Source organism: Labeo rohita, unplaced genomic scaffold (genome assembly GCF_022985175.1).
Source record: "Labeo rohita strain BAU-BD-2019 unplaced genomic scaffold, IGBB_LRoh.1.0 scaffold_102, whole genome shotgun sequence".
Lineage (NCBI taxonomy): Eukaryota > Metazoa > Chordata > Actinopteri > Cypriniformes > Cyprinidae > Labeo > Labeo rohita.
In genome coordinates this window covers 323096-339035 of record NW_026127142.1, presented here as the reverse complement: position 1 = coordinate 339035, position 15940 = coordinate 323096, and the positions used below count along the sequence as shown (strand labels likewise).

General features: G+C 37.5%; 3 protein-coding genes across 4 annotated transcripts in view; 1 reads left to right on the top strand and 2 right to left on the bottom strand.

Annotated features, from left to right (window-relative positions):
- lcp1 (lymphocyte cytosolic protein 1 (L-plastin)) overlaps window positions 1–1574 on the bottom strand; it is a 19029-nt gene extending 17455 nt beyond the window's left edge. Inside the window, exon 1 of the mRNA XM_051100501.1 lies at window positions 1436–1574. The gene's annotated coding sequence lies outside the window, so the exon portion shown is untranslated. The remainder of the gene's footprint in view (window positions 1–1435) is intronic.
- Window positions 1–15940, bottom strand: part of rpl31 (ribosomal protein L31) — a 55315-nt gene that overhangs the window by 30668 nt on the left and 8707 nt on the right. The gene's annotated exons all lie outside the window — the stretch shown is intronic.
- LOC127157248 (leucine-rich repeat-containing protein 63) lies at window positions 1448–15889 on the top strand. Of its 2 annotated transcripts, XM_051100502.1 has the most exons (10): window positions 1448–1588; window positions 5115–5220; window positions 5401–5775; window positions 5847–5999; window positions 6799–6959; window positions 9826–9924; window positions 10017–10153; window positions 10241–10324; window positions 13226–13459; window positions 15690–15889. In XM_051100502.1, the coding sequence occupies exons 2-10, from the start codon at window positions 5130–5132 to the stop codon at window positions 15871–15873; spliced, it is 1518 nt and encodes a 505-aa protein (XP_050956459.1). In that variant the 5' UTR covers window positions 1448–1588; window positions 5115–5129; the 3' UTR covers window positions 15874–15889. The 2 variants fall into 2 exon arrangements, with proteins under 2 accessions (XP_050956459.1, XP_050956460.1); XM_051100503.1 differs by lacking the exon at window positions 9826–9924.

Here is a 15940-nt window from a genome sequence, read left to right as displayed (position 1 = left end):
GCTCATTTGTTTCATTCATGTAAATCCCATCAGGCGGACGCTCATATCAATGCATTTAACATGCAAATGCTGCTCTCTTTAAAGCGCTGTCTGTTCAAGACGGTGAAATAATCAGATGCTCATTTGCATGTTTTATGGCAAAGATAAACGCTTTTATTTTATCAGCACAAATCTGAGCATCATGCTAGAGTAAAAAGCTCCTTTCTCTTTCTTTAAACACTTGAGCAACAGAAGGACTGCTGGTTATTTCAGTACCGTTTCAAAATGTCTGTTGGACGTGCGCATCACATGCTCTGATCTTCCTCTTTCAGACGTGTTTTTAGTTTACGCGCTGCCTGACGACGCCTGGAAACTGATATGATATCATGAAAACTTGCTGCTGTATATTGTACACTCAGCAAAGGTGTGAAGAAAACTTTAAGGCTCAGAGATGAGATGAAGCGCAGATGCTTGAGATCGAGCTGCAGCTTCAGATCAGACTCATGCAGATGAACCGCAGTTTCCTGTTTCACTTTAACAGCAGTGCAAAGCTTCACTTCTGCTTCAGATTACACTCAAAACCCCCCAACACTTCATCAAACCGACACGTACATCTCTTGGCACACAGCAGTCCTCAACGACGGAAAATCTGCCGTTCGAAATATAATGAAGTTTTACGTTTGAACTGAGAAAGCGTTGGTGTAAAAACTATTTTCAATCAGAAATTGGTAGTAAATTTCACAAATATTATAAAGAAATGCCAAGAAGACAGACAGAAAAAAAGATGCACTAGTATTTTCTTGTAAAACAAACTTTAGTCAAGTCAAGTCAAGTCAAGTCACCTTTATTTATATACCGCCTTTAACAATACAGAATTGTGACAAGGCGGCTGTACAGTATTAAATAGATAGTCTTTGTTTTAATCTTTGTTTTATCATTTTTACAGTGAAGATCTAAATAAAACAAACACTGGAGTGTTTTACAAAAAATACTATTTCAGTATTTCTCCTTCCCAATCTCACATTCAATTCAATGTATTATTTGCCATTGTTTTGTAAGTAATTGTGAAATTTACTCACAATTTTTGAGCACAGTTCAATGCAATGTCATTTGTAATGAAAAAACAAAGATATTCAATGAAACGCATTTGCAAATACAAGTATTTTCACTTTCAGATGTTTGGACCCGACCGTAGGTCTGTGTTTTGCAAGCTGTTGCATTAATCTTAATATAAATCCTTGAAATCAGTCAAGAGATGCATCAGAAACACGAGCCCGCACGATCTTTATATGCTTTTAAAACTAAAGCCGATTCTACATCCAGCACATCTGATCAAGATCTGAAAGCTTCTGCTTTGAAATCAAGCCGTTTCTGCCGCTTTATATTAAAGAGTGCAGCAGGTTTCTGTCGGAATGAGTTGAGATCCAGTGAAACACGAGTGATGGGTTTGTCTTACCTGCAGACGGACGGTGGGATTCAGGCGGGTTCTGAGTCTGGACGCTTTGAGAGGAGCTGCAGCGACTCTATTCAAATGTGAGAGGAAGGAAGTGACTGACAGCGGCCTACACAACACTCGAAACAGGAACACGCGCGCTCATGTCTTTATAAGGTAAAGTGCTTGACATCTCTACACTCAAACATGATGGACGTCTCACACACTTCTGAGATTTGACAACGCTGAGGTTTGATCTTATGAAAGAGTCCATTCAGAAAAGTTACCACACGTTTAGATCAACTCGTGTCGTCGTTTAAGAATCATCTTATGATTTGCTGCTAATGTTTCCTCATTCAAATGAGCCGTCAGGTTTGGATTAAAGAAATAGTTTACTCAAAACAAAAAAAAATCTGCTGTAAATGTGTTTATTCATACAAGATGAGGATGAGTTTGTTTGTTCATCAGATTTGTAGAAATGTCACCAATGGATGTGAATGGGTGCCGTCAGAATGAGAGCCCAAACAACGGATAAAAACATCACAATAATCCACAAGTAATCCACACCACTCCAGTCCATCAGTTCACATCTTGAGAAGACAAAAGATGAAACAAGTCCATCATTAAGATGTATAATAACGCTTCGTCCAGTGAAAGAGTGGTCTGGTCTGAATCAGGAGAGAAATCTGCACAGGCTCTAAACAAATATGTGGCTGGATTTTGATGTGAGAGACAACAGGAGATGGACTTTTTCACTGGAGGAAGTGTTATTATGGATTATGGACTCAATGTATTTTAGTTAAAAACATCTTAATGACAAGTTTTGTTTCATCTTGTGTCTTCTCAAGATGTGAACTGATGGACTGGAGTGGTGTGGATTACTTGTGGATTATTGTGGTGTTTTTGTCAGCTGTTTAGACTCTCATTCTGACGGCACCCATTCACTGCAGAGGATCCATTGTAAATTAGAAACTTTTTCTTTCTCGATTATGTGAACTTTAGATGAACATTCCGTTTGATCATTCTGCAAACATTATGGAAACGTTCCTTTTAATGAATGTTTCACTGAATGTTTTGAAACAAGTAACATTTAAAAAACGTTAGACAGACATCCAACTAAAACTTTTATGAAGAAAAACATTCCATGATGGATGTAGGAATAATGTTTTTGTGCTGACGTTTTGAGAACATGATTAAAGACCAGACACATTTGAATGAACTGCACTATTTCTTTAATCATTTGCAAGAAAATGGCTTCATTTGATTAAACAGACATGATTATCAGTGCGCTTGAGTGTCATTAGATCCTCGTGTGTTCGTGCAGTGATAATACAGTCACAAACACGCTTCACTAGAGTCTGAGAACTCAACTTCTAATGGGAATGAAAGCTGAAGCGGCAGGTGTGACGTCACGCAAGAGACACGCTTGGCTTTGATGTTTCCGCGCGTTGTGAGTTTGACAGGCGGTTGCTATGGCCGTTGCCAGGGACTCAGATTCACCGCGGGTCTCTGGTGAGTTTCACACGCGCTTTATGTCTGTTTTCATGAGTAAAGTTTGCAGAAATCTGCGAATGACGGAGGATTTCAGTCGGATCCAGTGAATGAAGTCGATCAGGTTCGTGCATAAACTGATTTGTATCGATTTGTGACGCGATCAGTGTATCGATCAAATCGATGATGTGTCTGCAGAAAGACTTCAGTCTCACTATCGCGACACTTTTTATTTAACGTGACATTTGATATTTGATCGACATATAGTAGGCTATATTAATTAATAATATTTGACATTATATGAAGATATTTTAACTCCGTTTTTATTGAGGTCTTTTTATTTATACAAAACAGTTGTATAATATAGCAGTACACATATACATACACACATACATATATATATATATATATATATATATATATATATATGAATAATAAAATAAAACAAAATCCCCCCACATCTGTTGTTATATATAATGACATATTCATGACTGTGTTCACATTGCAGATTTGCAAATTTGTGACCCTGGAGCACAAAACCAGTCTTAAGTATCACGGGTATATTTGTAGCAATCGCCAGTAATACATTGTATGTCAAAATGTAACTTTTATGCCAAAAATCATTAGGATATTAAGTAAAGATCATGTTCCGTGAAGATATTTTGTACATTTCTTACCATAAATATATCAAAACCTATTTTTTGATTAGTAATATGCATTGCTAACAACTTCATTTGCACAAATTTAAAGGTGATTTTCGCAGTGTTTTTTTTTTTTTTTTTTTTTTTGCACCCTCAGATTCCAGATTTTCAAATAGTTGTATCTCTGCCAAATATTGTCCAATCCTAACAAACCATACATCAGTGGAAGGCTAATTTATTCAGCTTGATGTTTGTATACATTTCAATAAAAAAAAAAAAAAAAAACTTACCCTTATGACTGGTTTTGTGGTCCAGGGTCACATAATGCTCCTTTTTTCATTTTTTCATTTTCAGCTATCAGGGATTTTTAAGAACAAACATTCCTCCAGTAATGTTAATGGATCATTCACTCAAAGTTGTCTAGTCTATTAAAGGAGAAGTTCACTTTCAGAACAACAATTTACATATAATGTAGTCACCCCCTTGTCATCCAAGATGTTCATGTCTTTCTTTCTTCAGTCGTAAAGAAATTATTTTTTTCAGGAAAACATTTCAGCATTTTTCTCCATATAATGGACTGATATGGTGTCCCGATTTTGAACTTCCAAAATGCAAAATGCAGTTTAAATGCAGCTTCAAACCATCACAAATGCAGCTGTAAACAATCCCAGTCAAGGAAGAAGGGTCTTATCTAGTGAAACAATTGGTTATTTTCATAAAAATGTATAATTTAAATACTGTTTATTCTCAAACGCTCGTCTTGTGTTTCTCTCCCTGAACTCTGTGTATTCTGACTCAAGACAGTTAGTGTATGTCGAAAAACTCCAATCGTATTTTCTCCCTCAACTTCAAAAATAATTCTGAAATCATCCTACATCACTGCAGAAGAACAGACAAAGTGTTTGCAAAGAAGATCAAACACCCTTAACAAAAAAGGTAAAACAGTGATATAGGACGATTTTGAAGTTGAGGGAGAACATGAGATTTTCCACATACACTAACTGACATGAACCTGAACAAAAACAGTCCAGACAGAGTAAGACAAGACGAGCATCTGATATTAAAAAGTATATAAATTGTATTATTTTTATGAAAATAACCAATTGTTTCACTAAATAAGACCCTTCTTCCTCAGCTGGGATCATTTAGAGCCTTTGAAGCTGCATTTAAACTACATTTTGGAAGTTCAAACTCGGGGCACCATATCAGTCCATTATATGGAGAAAAATCCTGAAATGTTTTCCTCCTCATTTCTTTACGACTGGAGAAAGACAGACATGAACATCTTGGATGACAAGGGGGTGAGTACATTATCCGTGAATCTTTGTTCTGGAAGTGGACTTCTTCTTTAATAAAGTTCTCATAATGTTTTGTAAATGATAAAATATAACGTTCCCTTTTTTAAAACATTTAAAAAACTGACATTCTGAGAACATTCAGAAACAATGTTTCATATCTTAATAAGAACATCAGCGTAACATCTGTTCATTATCTGGGATATCTTGTTTCTTTGTGTTGATTTTGAGGTCAGACGTGTTTGTAGATGTTTCTAATGTCTGATGTTCTCTCAGTCACTGATCAGATCGATGTCATCAGAGCACATGAAGCTGCTGAGGCGACCGCTGCCCCCTATAAAGACAACACACTACAGGACGCCGCCTGCGCCCAAATCTGCAGGTGACTTTATGATCAGCATATCTGATCAGTTATAGTAGATGTAGCTGTTTAAATCAAGTGAATTACTCTACTACTGCAATATTAATTATTAATTATTTAGTTTTTTTTACATTATTGTATTATAATATATTATATTATATTGCTGCTGAAATATATATATGTATATATCTGTGTTTCCAGGCCATGATGAAGTGAGTGAGTTTGTCTGTAGTCCACAGACTCTTCACGAGGATCATGATGATGTTGTGTGTCGTGTCGCTCCCGTCATCAGCGGTTTCTCCCATCATCCTCAGCGCGCCGCACCTGCGCCTCCGCAGCCTCGCCCTCCTGCGCTCTTCTGCCTCAATGACTTCCTGCAGGTGAGCGGGTCGGGCCGCGGCTCAGAGGACGGGCTGAGGACGACGGTTCTGTCCCGCTGTAACTACAGGAAGCTGCTGCGTCTCTTCCTGTCGGAGCTGCACTGCGGATGGCAGGATGCAGTAGCCAATCAGACGCTGAGCTGCGAGGGTTTGCCGCCGCCCACACGCAGGATCCCTCGCAGACAGATCATATGCGGTAATAATACTTCATCAATAAATGCTTCTGTATCATCAGTGTGATAGATGAGTGTGTGTGTGTGTGTTCAGAGTTAGCAGCGATGGTTCAGATGGAAGCACGAGCACGAAACTCCTTCAGGAGTCATTCTGGAGTTTGTCGACCGTCTGAAGATCAATCAGTGGATCAACAATGGATGACAATGGAGAGACGGAAGGAACGCACACAACATGAGCCCTGCACAGGCAAGAACACACACACATAAGTACTATAAGAATTGTGAAATATTATTACAATTTAAAATATTTTTTTCTGCAAAAATATTGTGCAACACAACTGTTTTCAACATTGCTAATAATCATAAATGTTTGTTGAGCAGCAAATCAGCATATTAGAATGATTTCTGAAGGATCATGTGACACTGAAGACTGGAGTAATGATGCTGAAAATTCAGCTGCGCATCATAGAAATAAATTACAGTTTAACAGATATTCACATAGAAAACAACTATTTGAAATTACAATAATAATTCATAATTTGACACTATTTTTTAGTTTGGTGAGCTGAAAAAAGATCTTTCAAAAACATAAAAAATCGTAATTATTCCAAACTTTCGATTGGTAGTATATAATATACTGTATATAAAAGAAGACACTAGACAGAATTTTGAACTGAAATGTACTAAATTGCAATTTATAGCAGGATTTGTTGAGGCAAATTTACAAAGTTTTAAAACTTATTCTTTAAAATGATTAATAAGCAAATGAAATTTTTGTTTTTATTTGTTTATGCAATTATTTATAAATACTAATGAAATATAAATTCCTATATGTGCCATTTAAAACACCTATTATTGTTATTATTTTTATTAGTTGTTTTGGAAATACTCCATATATTGTGTTCATTTTCTGAATGTAAATGTAAAGTCTAATTTCATGAGAGCTGAATTCTGAATCCTGTTTGTTCCATGATTTCAAATCAAATGCGTCTGTAATTTAGGAGTTCGGCTGTGAGCGCTTCATAAAGTGTCTTGTTTTTCTGCAGCTCATGAAGTTCTTCTGAACACCGTCACCAGCAAACACTTCCAGGATTCCCGTCGCTCTCGATCCCCGTTCCGCTGCGCAGGAGAGCGTGACGTCATAAACGCATCTGAGCTCGCTGTCCTCGACTGCGTCACACGAGGAGGAACCACACTCAGCTTCAAGGTGTGTGTGTGTGTGTGTGTGCGCGTGTGTACTTGTTTTTGCTAGTAAGGATAGTAAAACCTGAAATTTTTGACATTGTGGGGGTCTGAAAGTGCAATGATGCAAACATGTTTTCTGTGAGGGCTAGGGTTTAGGTTTAGGGTTAGGGCTGGGTTAGGGGATAGACAATATCGTTTGGTCAGTATAAAATCTGTAGAAGTCTATGGAAAGTCCCCACAATTCACAAAAACAAACGTGTGTGTGTGTGTGTACACTTGTACAGATATCTTTGTGAAGACTGGTTTTACCATCGGAGTGAGGACAATTTTGTAAAGTGAGGACAGATTGGCTGGTCCTCACTTTCTGAGACCCCTTTAAAGGCCTGTTTAAAACCAAGACTTGGTTTTAGGGGTCTGGTTATAACTGAGTAAAGGTTAGGTTTAAGGTAAGGGTTTGAGTGAGGCACTTAGTACTGATGGGTAGGTTAGGGTTAGGGTTAGTGACCCAGGACCACAAAACCAGTCATAATGGTCAATTTTTTAAAATTGAGATTTGTACAGTGTCTAAAATCTGAATAAATTATCTTTCCACTGATGTATGGTTTGTAAGGACAGGACAATATATGGCCAAGATAAAACTGTCTGAAAGAAAAAAAAAGTCTAAATATTGAGAAAATCACCTTCAAAGTTGTCCAAATGAAGTTCTTAGCAATGCATATTACTAATCAAAAATTAATTTTAATATATATATATTTGGAAGGAAATTTACAAAATATCTTTATGGAACATGATCTTTATTTAGTATCCTAATGATTTTTGGTATAAAAGAAAAATTGATCATTTTGACCCATGTATTGTATTGTATTGTTGGCTATTGCTACAAACATACCTGTTAGGAAAGGACGTGACCCATACTTGGAATTTGTGCTCTGCATTTAACCCATCCAAGTGCACACACACAGTAGTGAGAAGTGATCAAACGTGCACACACACACCTGGAGCAGTGGGCAGCAATATTGCTATCGCTGCGGCGCCCGGGGAGCAGTTGGGGGATCGGTGCCTTGCTCAAGGGACTCACCTCAGTCATGGTATTGAGGGTGGAGAGAGCGCTGGATATTCACTCCCACCACCTTCAATCCCTGCCGGACCTGGGACTCGACCCTGCAACCTTTCGGTTACAAGCCTGACTCCCTAACCATTAGGCCACGGCTGCCCCAAGTCAGAAAGTTTGGTCAGTTTGGTCAGAAAAAAAAACTTAATTCAAAGGAAAAACAAGATTATTTACTGACCCCATTGGCAGATCTTTTGATCATGTTTCCCCAAAAACAAGTAATTTTGCATCTTCAGAAAACATATGCTATTTTAAGTATTTCAGAAGTTTGTCCTGGTTAACAAGACAAAAGTACTGTTTACAATAACAGCACATTAGTTCATGTTTGCTAATGCATGAACTGAAATGATCTAATAACAAGCAATACATTTTACAGTGTTAACACTAATTAATAAAATGCAGCTTTTTATCATAAGTTCATATCAGTTCAGGTCCATTAAATAATATTTACAGATGCAACTTTTAGTTTTATTAATCTGCTAGTAAATGGTGAAATGAACATTAATAAATGCTTTAGAAGTAGATGTTTTCATTGTTAGTTCATGTTTGATCTATTAAATTATATTAACATATGCAGAGTTTAATAATCTGTTATTAAATTAAGATGAATAACTGCTTTAGAAGTATTTTTCTTTGTTAATTCGTTAACTGATGCAGTTCACTAATATGAACAAACAGAACCCTATTATAAAGTGTTCCCAAAATACTGAGTAAAGTCACCTTTTGCAATTATTTCTCGGTGGAGGCTGAAGTTGAGCTGAATTTGAGCTCATTAGATGTGATGTTGTTGTAGCTTTAAAGCTGAAACCAGTTCAGACCAGCTTCAAAACCACAGATCATGTGATGCAGTAGTTCTCACTGGCCAACTTGAATGTTTACTATTTTGTTTTTGCATTACTGACACACTATTTTCCTGTTTAATACTGTAAAGTGCTATTTAAATAAAGGGAGAAAAAAAAGACTGAAAAACAGCTCAAAATTGTTTTGAAGGACTGTATGTAAGAAACACGTGTCTGCTGCAGTGTTTACTCTATCACACTGTCTCACAGACTCATAGTCTCGTCACGGATCTCGTCTCGCGCCAGTGTAAAGACTCGAGTTCCTCCGTCCCGCTCAAGGACGCCTGTGTTCTGGTGTCTCGTGTGCGTGTGACGACAGATCTTCTGCAGATGAAGCTTCTGCATCCACACAAAGAGCCTTGTGTCTTTAGGAAATGAAACGCTCTGATTAAAAGAGGAAGAAGAGGATGTGCACTTCTCTCTTGCCTCATTTATTTTTATTCACAGTTTAAGGAACTATATGCGGTCACGTCTATAATTGTGTTTTGTTCAATGCGATGAGATCTTGGTCATTACTGACTTCAGTTTGGTGTTTGTGTTCATCAAAATGCATATTAATATCAATTTCTGAATGAATGTTGAAATAGGGCTGCAAGTGCCTGAGTCATTGAATCATTCATTCAACCGATTCATTCAATCTGCTGATTGAATCTTGATCTTTGTGAATCACTGACTCACTCAGTTCATTCAGAATCATAGATTCATTCAGTATGAATCACTGCTGTGTGTTGATCAGAGACACTCAATAGTTCTGCTGTGAGTTCGGAGATATTTTGTGAAATTGAGCAAAGCAGAAAATATCGTGTTGCGTAAATCAATATTACATTAGTAAAGTTGCTGATACTGTTGAACTGTTGAGCTCTAATTGTAATACTTATTTTCATAATATTAATAGTAATAATTTTATTAGATATAATTAATGTGGTGTTTCCCCACAGGCTCATTTCATCTGTGATCTTCCTGACGTGTCGTCTCTGTCTGATCGTCTTCAGTATCTGAACGTTTCCTTCAATCACCTCACACGCGTTCCTCAAGAGGTCCTCACAGTCGTTGTGTTTCTGTCATGATTCAGATCATTTGCTGTACGTGACGGTGATGTTCATCTGCGTCCCTCGTCTTCCTCTCTCAGGTGTGTGATCTTCATCAGCTGCGGGTGTTGAAGATGAGGAATAACCCCATCGAGGAGCTTCCTGCTCAAATCAGCAAACTCCACAAACTCCAGACGCTCGTCATCTCCTTCTGCAAGATCCCACAGCTGCCCGATCAGTGAGAGAAACACTTCATAACAGATTATTTCTCCTTGTTACTGTCATTATTATTACAGTGTGTGTGTGTGTGTGTGTGTGTGTGTAGGCTGTATTCTCTGGTGTGTCTGCAGCATCTGGACGTGTCTTATAATCTCCTCAGATCCCTCAGCAGTGCCGTCAAACAGCTCAGGTCAGCCTCTGGACTCTCTATCGATGTTGACATGATTCACTCAGACTAAACACCTGTTCACACCTAAACCAATGACTACAATAATAACTACAGCAATAACTAGAATGATAAACATCATGATTATAATAATAACTATAACAGTATCTACCGATACCTGTAATGATGAATATACAATAAGTATAGCAATAACTGTAACAATATTTACTCATGACTGTAATAAAAACTGTAACAGTATCTGCCGACAACTGTAATCATAAATGAAACAATATAACATTAACTGTAATATCTCCCGATAACTATAATGATAAATATTCCATAATTATACCGATAACTTTAATGTTATTTACCGATAACAAAATAAAATAAAAATATAACAATAACTATATTGATAACTGTAAGGTCCACGCAGTTGGCCCAATGGATGTGTCCAGTGGTGGATGAAGGTTTCTTGTGTGTTCAGTCTTTTTTTTTATTAAATTTAGATTAAATTCAAATCTGACTCCATTTTATTATGACCTCACATTTGGGTTAGAATGCCAATCATTATAGATCCTTCATAGGATAATTGATCTAGACATCTAATGATTCTATTTACTCTTTAATATTATTGTACTCATTCATTCAGGTGCTCATGTGCTCAAAGATATTGCTTCGGCCTTACGGTCACATTCTCATCAGTCTTGGATATTAGACAGAGGTAATTTGACTAATATTTTAGACGGCCGCCCCTGTGCTTTCTCATTCTAAAAGTATTTTATTTAGTCCCTGTAGATCTGTACACACTTGAGTAAAGCAGCATTGTCTCTACATTGTAAAAAATATTCAGTAACATTTACGATAAAAAAAAAACGCAGCTGTGGTTGCCAGAATTGTACCGTAAAAAAATACGGTAGCAACATTTTATGTTTTGCGGTTTTCACTTAAATTTACAGGTAAATACCGTCATTTCATTAACTGATATAATGTTAATGAACCAACTTATTGAAGTACTGAAATCTGTTTTATATCTTTGTAATACACTGATAAACAGCAAAATCAGGTGGTGATGAGAAAGTCAAATGATGAACCAAAGCTCATCACAAACAGCTTTTAAATATTAACATATAGAAGGTGCACAGTGTCATTCACACAAACACTAAACACACATCAAACTGAAATAATGCATAAACATTAATTTAACAACATTAGATGTAACATACAACCCTACTGTACAAAACAGCTAAGAAAAAAACTAAGAAGAAAGGGTTATTTCAACAAAAAAACATCAAATTAAAAAAAGGAATTCTGGGAATGTCACTGTAAATTTTACCTTTTTTAATTTTTAATTTTACCTTTTACCATTAACCATTTAGTAGGTTTTTACTGTAGCATTTTTACAGTATTTTTACCGTTAAATTCACTGTAAGTTTTTACAGTGTAGTCAGAGGTCACGAGCACCACTATAGATATAAGCCGACCGACATTACTTCTTCAATAGTAGCTTTGGTTTGGTCATGCCATGGTCTCCCATGTACACTTAACTAGAGTAATATTACAGTAAACAGAGGTTAGGCTCAACCTATTTAGGTTGGTGGAACAACTTTCAGTTTACCTAAATGGAAATTCCCTTTTAGCCCTTACAGTCTAAGTACACTTGAACTTATACCAAGTGTCAGCCGAATCTCTAAAGATACAGATGGTGTGTCCTGTGCTCCATCTCAACTGAGTTTTAGTCCATTACTAACCTGATGCAGGAGATGCGGTAACAAGGACACATGGTGATCTACTAGAGTCAATAATTACATGGTAAATAAGAATAGAATCAAATGTAACAATTTATTAGCAGTCAGGTAAATATGTGTTATGCCAATTATACCGCCAATTCAAAGAGATCAAATCAATACAAGAAATCTCCAAGATGAATCTAGGAGTAAGATGCATACCTGACTTGAGAAAAATACATAGTACGAAGTGTGTGAACACAGTACCATGGGCTCATTCTGGCTACAGAAAGCGCCCTGATCTTCCACCTACACTTCTTTAAGTACATCAGACCCCGACAGACATGCCCTGAAATGCAGACAGGAACTAACAATTTGAATTTGCATTGATCATGCCCTAGACCTGATCATTTGCACCTTTTGGGGACAGATGGTGATTTGCATGAAAGACACTGGGAAATAGTACATCCTCAACACTGAGCAATACATCTCTGAACTCTGAGGATCTGTTTACTTTTAGTTCACTTGTTGTGAGAATGAGACCATTGGACCAGACACACAGTGACAGTTCAAATGATACCAAACATGACTATGGATCTCACTTTTATTCATGTAGAACATTATATTTTGCAAATGAAATAGTTTCAGACAAAGCAGGAGCAGAGCTGTTGTGCGTCTCAGAGCAACACTGCAGTGATTCTTTCCTAAATCGATCTTATTTAGTTTTTTTTTTTTAGAATGGAGTAAGCCAAAAATAAAAAAAATTAAAAAAGGGCCATCATTCGGGTTATTTGGCACACAGACACTCAGACTGTGTACACGCAAGTGTGTGTGCATTAGTTAAATTGGAAAGATCAAATGTTTCCTCCAAAAAAAAAAAGAGGTAAAACTTTTGGCATTTCAGGCCCCACAAGGAAAACAGCTCATTCAATAAAGCTTGTTTTTGTGTTAAATAAAAATGTGTTTAAAAATTAGAGAAATTTTGTAATCATTTGTAATCACTGGATCCCCCGCCTCACCGTCCCCTTGAAATTTTTTTTACAATTTGACCACTGCCAATAACTACCAACAACTGTAATAATAAATATAGCTCTAACTATAGCAATGACTAATGATGGTTGTTATGATAATTATATTAGATTCCACACAAATGGACAATAATGTTTTACTGATCTTCTGTCTTGTGTGTGTGTGTGTTCAGGTCTCTGAGGTGTCTGAAGATCGAAGGGAATGAGTTGGTGTCTCTCCCCGTGGGTCTGCTCCGTGTGCCTGTGTCAGAGCTCCGGATGTCTGGGAATTACACACACCCGTTACTGTGGAGCGAGAACAGCTGCAACTCTCCTCAGACGCTGCTGCACACGGCCGCACACACACTCACACACACACCGCAGCGCTACACGCAGCTGCCGCACGCCGCACACATCCTACTGAACAGGTAAAACACGCACAAAACATGTTTTGGAAAGTATACATTTTGAATACATTTTGAAAATAGTCTTTTTGTGCATTTTTCATAACAATATTTTTTTTTCATAAAGTGTCTTCTTTTAAACGAGTGCTGCAAAGCATTGAAGATTTACCACAGTCTAAGTTGTAAACTTCATTTTTAGGTCAAAAAGTGATGCACGGATGTTTCTATATTAAATTCATCTTGTCAGTCACACAGAAGGCATTTATTTTTCGAGCCTGATGTAGAAGGTGATTTCAGACGGTGTGTGTGAGCGGCTCTGCCCTAACACTCTTTATCTCTGTGAGAAACCTTGTAAGATTTTCTTCTTGTCATGTTTTTATGAATGTGACAGCTGTTTTTTGTTCCGTTTTTATGTGCTGTAAAAAAGTCATTTCACTTGCTTTTTTGTCCAGTCTGTAGGTCATGAAAATAAATGATAAAATTCATTTAAAAATATATTAAAAATAAATAAATGAAGAGGACTGACAATGACTGAACTTCAGAGTGAATGCAGCCAATGTTGATCATCTCAAGAAACTACAGGTGCATCTCAATAAATTAGAATGTCGTGGAGAAGTTTATTTATTTCAGTAATTCAACTCAAATTGTTATTGAGTGAACCAAACTGAGAAACCGTTTTGAAGGTTCAGGAAACCTTTGCAGGTGTTTTGAGTTGATTAGCTGATTGGCCTGTCACCATATTCTAATTAGTTGAGCCAAAATAATCACAATTAAAAGAACCAAAGACTTAAACTACTTCAGTCTGTGTGCATTCAATTTATTTAATACACAAGTTTCACAATTTGAGTTGACTTAGTGAAATAAATAAACTTATCCACCACATTCTAATTTATTGAGATGCACCTGTACATGATGTTTATGATGTATTTTAAGAATGCAAAACTCAAGCTGTCTATTTATATATACAGTGGCTTGCAAAAGTATTCGGCCCCCTTGAACTTTTCCACATTTTGTCAGCCACAAACGTGAATCAATTTTATTGGAATTCCACGTGAAAGACCAATACAAAGTGGTGTACACGTGAGAAGTGGAACGAAAATCATACTTGATTCCAAACATTTTTAACAAATAAAGAACTGAAAGTGGGGTGTGCGTAATTATTCAGCCCCCTGAGTCAATACTTTGTAGAACCACCTTTTGCTGCAATTACAGCTGCCAGTCTTTTAGGGTATGTCTCTACCAGCCTTGCACATCTAGAGACTGAAATTCTTGCCCATTCTTCTTTGCCAAACAGCTCCAGCTCAGTCACATTAGATGGACAGCGTTTGTGAACAGCATTTTTCAGATCTTGCCACAGATTCTCGATTGGATTTAGATCTGGACTTTGACTGGGCCATTCTAACACACGGACATGTTTTGTTTTAAACCATTCCATTGTTGCCCTGGCTTTATGTTTAGGGTCGTTGTCCTGCTGGAAGGTGACTCCAAGAGGTTTTCTTCCAAGATTGCCCTGTATTTGGCTCCATCCATCTTCCCATCAACTCTGACCAGCTTCCCTGTCCCTGCTGAAGAGAAGCACCCCCAGAGCATGATGCTGCCACCACCATATTTGACAGTGGGGATGGTGTGTTCAGAGTGATGCGCAGTGTTAGTTTTCCGCCACACATAGCGTTTTGCATTTTGGCCAAAAAGTTCCATTTTGGTGCCATACTCCTTCCATTTCTGAATGATCGCTTGAACAGAGCTCCGTGGGATGTTCAAGGCTTGGGAAATATTTTTGTAGCCTAAGCCTGCTTTAAATTTCTCTCTAACTTTTTCCCTGACCTGTCTGGTGTGTTCTTTGGACTTCATGGTGTTGTTGCTCCCAATATTCTCTTAGACAACCTCTACAAATACAGGGCAGCTGTATTTGTACTGACATTAGATTACACACAGGTGCACTCTATTTAGTCATTAGCACTCATCAGGCAATGTCTATGGGCAACTGACTGCACTCAGACCAAAGGGGGCTGAATAATTACGCACACCCCACGTTTCAGTTCTTTATTTGTAAAAAATGTTTGGAATCATGTATGATTTTCGTTCCACTTCTCACGTGTACACCACTTTGTATTGGTCTTTCACGTGGAATTCCAATAAAATTGATTCATGTTTGTGGCTGTAATGTGACAAAATGTGGAAAAGTTCAAGGGGGCCGAATACTTTTGCAAGCCACTGTATATATATAGTGTGTAATGTTTATGTGTGTTTTCAGTGCGGGGGTGTGTGACGTCTGTACGGGTCCCATGTTCGGCGCGGGTCTCAAGCTCATCCGTCCCGTTCGCGGTGTGTTTGGGCTTCCGCTCGTCCCCGTCATGTTCTTCTGCTGTTCTCCTGCGTGTCTCCACAGATTCAGGAATCAAACCAACATCATCAGTCAACAACCAGACACCGTTTGATCAGACGACAGACACTTTAATCCTCTGCAGCGTTTACAATGAAAAACGGACAAATCATGTAAAACAC